Genomic DNA, 8072 nt, shown 5'->3' with positions numbered 1-8072 from the left:
CTGCAGTTTTGCTTATTATTATAACATAAGCTAGAAATGTTCCGCCCTGCTAGATAGACATATCTAGTCGCTACTAGTGTTCGATAGCCTTTACCTTACCAAGTGAGCGTATTTCGTCCTCCTGACCGATTAACGTGGCCACCTACTAATCTCTGAAGCGTGTTGAATATAATGAAATTGCTTAAAAATGAGCCGCTCGCTATATATGATGTTGAAACGGATAGTATACGGGAACGAAGACGGAGCTCGATATAGAGCAGCACGAGCCGAGCAAAGGTGGTTGCTAAGGATGAGAAGTTAGATTAGCATCGTTGGTCGCCGAGTCGCTATTAATAGTGTTAAGTTAGTCGACGTCCCGTGTAGCCAATGGTAAACAGGATCAATCAGCAATATTAGAAACGTAAGTATTTCCTTGTTAAAAACTCATCGTCAGCTTTTCATTGCCGATAAAATCTACTGCTCCTTCGTTGGTTATGCTTGTTTTGCGCAGAACGATAAGTGTCCGCGAGGTCGGACCCATTGTTTCGTTAAGGTTGATAGAGGTCGTTTGTCGATACTGCCAGTGCTTTTCGATGTGCTGCCTGTAACGCCTTATATCCTACCGGCTATCCCAGGAGTCTAAGTAGGGTAACGGAGCATACAGAACCAAATGAAATTATTCGGAGCAGAGCAGGAGTGTCTTCGACGGTTGGGCAAAGCAGTTTGGCACGAGCTGCGACTAGAAACTCATACGATGCATCTTCAGTATTATGATCTCAAGGGAATTGCTTAGTGCGAAGCTTAATCACTTCCACGCTTCGGCCCACTCCTCATTCGATGCAGTGCCATCACTAGGGTATAAATGGTCGAACAACCAGTTCTAAAAGAGATTCGAAAGTATACTGATCTCAATGGCGATAGATGCCTGTTCACATTAATTGCAAATGATACTTTAAGGCCAACTGACGAAGGATTTGAATTATTTATCGAAAAGCTTGCAAGGCCTAAGACAAGCGCCACGGGTGCAAAAAATCTGAATATGTAAATAGGCTTGCGATGGCCAGAACAGCAGTGCGTGCCCATTGTGGGCATATATGAACAATGAAAATAGAACTTACGTAAATGATACGACCAAGTATATCGAGACAACAAAATCGTAACGTAGAATGATTACTACGTTGAATTGTGGGCTAATATTTTCTTCTGCACCGCTTTTCCATAGGGAACAGTTTTAGTTGCCAGCTGCTTCAAGCCCATAAGCTCTTATTTAACGTAATGCGACCGATTTCTGTTTGGTTACTCTTGTCTTTTATTGACGCATAAGATTTTACGCTTTGATTTCATACTACAACTTTCGCAATGGCATAGATTTACAATTGCTTGTAAAATCATATATACATATATATCAGAGCAGAAACGGGCTCTCCAAGCACCGTTTAGATGAACAATTTGATCCTTCTTACAGCCTACAGATACGTACAAACTGGACCTAATTAATAGGACATGAGGACAAATATAAAATATATCAGTATTGCTACTTTTCGAAATAAATTTCACAAGTGAACGCGGTGCATAGCGTTTCAGTACCAATATGCTCTATTTGCACATCCTTCATGACAAGCATTTTCAATGCTACCTGTGTGCTGTGATAGTGTACCTATATTTAGTACAAGAGTCCTTTCGTCAATCATTTCTTTTGCACCAAACAGCGGACGACAAAAAACAGCATCTAAATAAAAGCGAAACGTCGTCAGCCATTCACGGCGTATGGATAGATTTGTATCAACCCTTTAGCGGCGCTTCTGCTGCTGCCGCAAAAGGATACCGCCTAGTATTTGGTTCTATTTGTAGTAGAAAGGTGCCCAGGATATCGTCCCCTTTAATGTCTGGATTCGGGCGTAACCAGAAAATTTGGTTCACAAATAATAGGCGGATCATCCATTTTGCATTTCGAGTTATAACGGCAACGAAGTGGTAATACCTATTACCAGGTAGTAGCTAATGTTGTGGATCACTATACTTGCGCTATTGCCTGTAGTAAACGTGTAAATAAAGCCGGCATCAGCAATAGAAGATTTCTTCGCAGCGAAGAAAAATAATGCAGATAGCGGTAACGGCCATAATGGTATCGTCATTTTAAAAAGAAAACGTCGTAATTAGTTTTAATCGAGGGTACTTTATATTTTGCCTGATAGTAGCCAAAACACGGATCCAGAGCATCAATCTCATGATATATTAAACTAAAAAAAAAAAATGATATGTTATCATCATTGTCATGACGAATGCATGTGCTCTCCTATAACTTAGTAAGGGAAAAAACAGCACAGCCAAATTGATCGCCTATCGAAATTGTCAAGGTGTACACGATCACCATAAGCCGATCTAACACAGTTTTCAAACAAATGGCAATACATTGCTGGTGGTAAATGCGGTATGATATCTATACACAGAAAAGGAGAATCTATATAATGAACAGTATTGATTCTATTGACACATAACCACAGAAGTTAAGCTAAAGCTCTCGAGTGTAAACCGCTGACGATAGATGAACCCTCTTTACGTTATTGTACGTGACAACACGCTGTTCATTTAGCTACTCTATGTGACACATTTAAATTAGAAACGAGTTAATTACGGGCCTAGGACAAACGCTAAACGTTTTACTTTATACAGAAGTGAGATCATCTTGCTTGGCTTTACGTCCTAGCAATTCTTCATCTATTTTCAAGAATATGCCATGGGTCTTGTCAGGTTTATCGGTTGTTTAAGCCGCCCCACAAACAGCTGTTGACGCAAAAAACGAAGGCTTCATAGAAGCTTCAATTCTCGGGGAAACGGCGCTTGTCTAGTGTTAAGATAGTGTTATACTTAACGGGAGCCTGCCTGTGCAGCTTGGCCTTCGGAGGCCCATTTTTTATTTGACTGATGAGTAGGGCGCGACACCCTGTCCGACAGCGATGTTTCAGCCCATGAACGACTATAGGAAAGCTTGCTGCCAGATAATTCTAACAAGCTAACTGACTCGTGTCGCCAGCTAAAAGCAAATAAAAACTAAGCCGAGGTGGACATTGTTTAACCCCTGTTTGGTGTTAAACTTATATTTGCGCAGGAACATCTTAATGAGATGAAAACAAGCTAGGTCGTTTTCTGCAGCTGCGATGATAATCTATTTTTCTTTGCCTTTTCAAACCTACCACATGTGACCTAAGAAATAGGTTACATAGCAAGCGGTAAAGTCGGCTCATCAAGCTGCACATTTCAAATTTTTTTTGACGCGATTGAATCGCAATAGGTCGTGGGTCGTCAGTTCCTGCCATTTGTTCCTCTCCACACGGCAGTACTATTTGTATCGGCGGGCTCACTGACTGCAGGACCTTAATGAAATGACATCTGTTTCCCGTTGAGGTTCTTTTCTATCGTCTGCCACGTGGATCGGCCCATTGCAGAGTTAAAAGCAACGATAATGCTCATCAAGGATTTTTGAGTTTGTAATTGGCGTTTATTCCGGTAACTTTTCAACAAGTAGCCATCCAGCCTTATGCCGAATACCTGTCCTACTATTCATTTATAAGGGGTGAAGAAGTCCATCCTGGAAGTTGAGGCGAGGGGACGACAATTTTCAAACAATCTTGATGTCGATTGTCTTTTATAATTCAAATGATTCGAGGCTGAGAAAATCTAATCTGTATGCATATGAGATTATTTAGACGATGGTCGAACGACGACGTAATTGATTATTTCAGTATTCGCTTGCTAACGGTTCGGCGCATACAGCAGTATAATCCTAACCGCTAAACGGACGACGGAATGGCGTACCGAGCTCGAAAAAAACCTCACTTTGTTGTAGCTCAGAAAACGAAAACGACGAAAATGATAATTTGAATCGCAGAGGTTTGCTCATATTCTTAAATTTTCGCCCACCAACACAAATCAGTAGTCGATGTCAGTGCTCTGCACGAGATCGATATGGATCTAAGTTCGTTCCTGCAGAAAACTGTCGTCTCTGAAGTGCGGCCTATTACACCTATTAGCTCACAAAGGTTCTATATAGAATTGAACGACGTAGAAACGGCGCAGCGCCGAGGCCCTTGCATACAATAGCTAAAGCTCTATGGCAAGCCGCTGCTTATTAACATCTGTTGAAGAGAATGTGAAACGTATTCTACTACTAATACACTAGTTTATTAAAAGAACGCTAAATTTTTTTTTCTATTCGGATTAAACGCACGTTTTTACTAATTTTTTTAACCTTAATTAGAAATAAATTATCGATATTTTATTTACAAGTGCTGTCAAACATAATATTGTCAAAACTTTTCCAACCATGAAACCAAGAACTCTGCTTAATGTTAATGATAAATGCGCAGTAAAACATTAACGTAGACAATTATACATCGTGACGATTTCAGTACGCCTTGCGAGGGCTCAGTAAGAACAGGAACGCTTAATTAGTACCATTAGGCGTAGTAGCCTTCATTGAATAACCGAGTAAAATCTGTAATCTAGTTCCATTTCATGTGCTCCACTTAACTGCCTTTTAATCCTATTCATCTAATGTATTTTTGGCCTGACTTTACGTATCTCTGCAGAACTATAATATACTATATATATAGAAAAACGAAAATACATTCAGTGAATGCAAATTTTTAGTGATAAGTTTTATTTCGTAACGAAATAGAACCGTTATTTATTTGTGACCGTCATATGTCAGTGATTTGGAACGAGGCAAACCCACTGTCATTTTGTAGGAAATCAAAATAAACGGCCAAACAGTGTCATTAAGACTGACGTCTTCTGCAACTTTTGCTCGGGTCAGCCTATACAAATTGCAAACTTGTTTGTCTACCTACATTATCCAGACGTCGACCGTGTATGCAATAGCTCGAACGTTGAAGTTACCCCCTCACCCCGCCCCCCAGAAGCCGAGTAGTTGAACAGTGTTAGTTAAGTTAAGCCCAAATTCGTTTTGCCATAGTACATATTGCTATAACTTAAATGGGGTGAAGAACTATTAATGCACCTATGAATCATTTAAGTGGATAGCCGAGCTTAGCTTCGAATGAATAAGGTTATTGGCATCCATCTACATATAAACACGAATCCTTTCAAAGGGAAATAATAGTAGAAAATCATCACGATCAGTCACATGCAAACGAGCATTGATTGGCCGATGACGGTTCGTAGAAAACTGACGTTGTTGTGCACTGCTGGATATGGTTACAGGCATCATCCCGAATCGATGTAATGGCCCACCGAGGCGATGACCATAATGGCAGTACAGCTATTGTGAACTGGCCATTTCGAAGCAGTTCTTGGAATTAGTTTTCTACCCTTGGCGCTTCTGCTGTGCTTATACTTGTGTGTGATTCTTGCGAGGACGTCGCCCAGTACACAGAGCTAAAACGCAATTGCCGTCTAACGTGGCGAGGACATCCCCTTTCTGACTTTGTCGAGCTAGTGTGGACGTACTGAGCGCTATAAATCAAGCCGATTGAGCAAAGCGAAATCATACAAATGCAAATGCTTGCGTCTAGTGGTAGCCAGAGCGTTTGACTTTATTTTATCTAGCATCAAGCTACAAATCTTCGTCCTTAACTCGAAGCTAACATTCTTCAACCAAACGGAAGTTCACGTACAAGCGCACAACTGAACAAAAAGAAGGACCGGAGTTGTACTGAGTTCCCTGCCTTATTGATCGCGCTAAAGTACAGCCATTTGAGTATGGTGAGTTGTTAATGGTAACGCCATACGGACCTTAACAATAAGCGAAACGCTTTTCGAACCTATTCGACGAGATAGGCCGAACAAAGATTACGAACTGGGTTAAGTCAAGCAAGGAGTTTAAAATATTCAACTTGAAGCGAGGTCTTTGGCTTCTACAAGTGACGTTACAATCGACAGGTCATGAAGTATCGACGCGCAGATTACATAGTGTAAGGAGTGACTTCTACAGGTGAATTAAAGGCTTAAATCGTCTCAAGGATACCCTAAGTTCAGGCGGTAAAACGCAGCCGCTATATTTCACATTGGCGCTCTAGAGGTTCTATCTGAGAGACGAAATCTGGCAAGCTTCAGCCTTCAGAAGACATTCTGTTTCGAAAAAGGAACGAAGTCGCGTCGATGACCTGGTATAGCTAACATGCTCTCAACGGGGACATACCTAAGAAACCTCATTACACGTCTCAGACGCATTCATATGTTCTGAAGCTTCTAGATTTTTTTATTTTGCTCACCCGAGCTGCTATTTGCACGCTAGGTTCTTGTCGAACTCCTTTGAATCGGGACCTTTTAATTTATAAATACTCGCATTAAACATTTGTTTAAACTGTCGCTCATGTTCTAACGCAAGTGTTTGCCCTCCCTATCACCGTAGCATTTTGCGTCCATGTTCGCCGTGTCAGTGGTCCTCGTACCGCTGTGTGCCCTCGCCCAGCCGCTAACAGGCCATAGGGTCAGGGGCGCACAAGACGATTATGGTCGCCCACAGCCGTACGAATTCAGCTACGTTTCACAAGATCAAGAAGGAACCCATGGTCATAGTCAACAGAGTGATGCGCAGGGACAAGTGCAGGGTCATTATACTATTCAGGTAGTACAGTCTATTGCTACTAATGCCATTCGATTTGGGCAGGACAATTTACCTGCGTGTGTAACTTGACATAATACATGTTTGGACGCGCTAAATTTCGAAGCAATTTACGCGCGTATTTCGTTTTCATACGCAGTCTATTCCTAGATGGGCGCATCGTCACAGGGGTGTAACCAATATATAATAGCAACATACGTAGTTAGATATTCAATTCCCAGCGTCTATTTGCTAGACGCTATTGCGTGATGCGCGATAAATCTATGAATGCCCTATGCATGGACATTGACCTAACGTGGCTAATTATGGCAGTATCAAACTTAAGCAAACTAACTAGAAGGCAGATATCGCGTTTTATCTTTACCGTTTGCAATCGCTAACAGCTTCCATCACGTATTACAGCTGGCCGACGGGCGCGCCCGTACAGTGCACTATACCGCTGACGAGAACGGTTACCGGGCCGAGATCCAAACGAATGAAATTGGAACGGAGTCGAAGAGTCCAGCCGATGTAAGGCTTGTCTCGTCAGCAATTACGGGTGAACAGGCAGCACATCAAGCGCCGGCTCAAGGACACCATTTGGCGTAGACAACAGACAAAATTTATATGCAAAATACTTTGATGGACTCTAGCTGATGCCTAAACCTAATGGGCGTGAAGGGTTCACAATAACGAACCTGACGATTTAGGCATCCATTTAGCCTCCCGCGGAGCTTACGTAGTTGGCACTTGTGTCAGTCCTACTCGACCGATAGATGGAAGTATGATCTTTAATTCAGCGAGGCTGGCTTATAATTAATTAACATTAAGGCAAAACGGGCGAGCCGTTAAAGCTTTTTTGTTTGCTCTTCAAACAGTCTCTTTTTTTTTTTTAATGTCTCCATTTAGAATGCGTTCGTCTGTATACGTTACTGTAATATAGGTGTATTATAGTAATTACATAATAATAAATAATGCTACTCAATTATTATGGTTAGTGCGGTTTCTCATTCGTTCGTCGATCAGAGTTTTGTAGCAGTCAAGTCTCCACGGCCGGGGTAAATAGAAACATTTACTTTATTCAGCCATATATATATATATATATATATATATATATGTATGTATTACCATGTTTGGGGAGTTTGTGTGAGTACAATATGGTTTTACACCGTTGGGGTATATCTACCTTGGGCATTTTTGGCCATGGGCCAAAGGCATCGAGTACCGCAAATAGTTGGCACCATGCTTATGAAGCCAACTGTAATGCCGTCGTGTTCCGCATCATTTCAAATTGGTGCGTCGAATCCTGAAATGTATTATCATTACCGTTTAGCTTTATCCATATGATGCTCGGATGACAGGATGCCTAATGGCATCATATTCTGACTTCAATAGAAATTTGACGCAGCTTCACCCTGTTCTCTAATCTAATTATTCTTCATGTTTACTATCCCAAATAAGCATTATTAGAGCGGTCTAGCATTTACGAGTTTTTCAGCATCTTACATGGATCGCTGATTTTCCACCT

General features: G+C 41.4%; 1 protein-coding gene across 1 annotated transcript; it reads left to right on the top strand.

Moving 5' to 3' along the window:
- Nucleotides 1-5367: 5367 nt before the first annotated feature.
- Nucleotides 5368-7541, top strand: LOC111271074 (cuticle protein 10.9). Its single transcript, XM_022851641.2, has 3 exons — nucleotides 5368-5703; nucleotides 6353-6568; nucleotides 6968-7541. Exons 1-3 carry the CDS (start codon nucleotides 5701-5703, stop codon nucleotides 7151-7153), a joined length of 405 nt encoding a protein of 134 aa, XP_022707376.1. The 5' UTR covers nucleotides 5368-5700; the 3' UTR covers nucleotides 7154-7541.
- The last annotated feature ends 531 nt before the right edge of the window (nucleotides 7542-8072 follow it).

The sequence above is a fragment of the Varroa jacobsoni genome, unplaced genomic scaffold (assembly GCF_002532875.2).
Source record: "Varroa jacobsoni isolate VJ856 unplaced genomic scaffold, vjacob_1.0 contig00326, whole genome shotgun sequence".
NCBI classification, from domain to species: Eukaryota; Metazoa; Arthropoda; class Arachnida; order Mesostigmata; family Varroidae; genus Varroa; species Varroa jacobsoni.
Note: the sequence above shows the minus strand (reverse complement) of the source record. Positions and strands in the feature narration are given on the sequence as shown.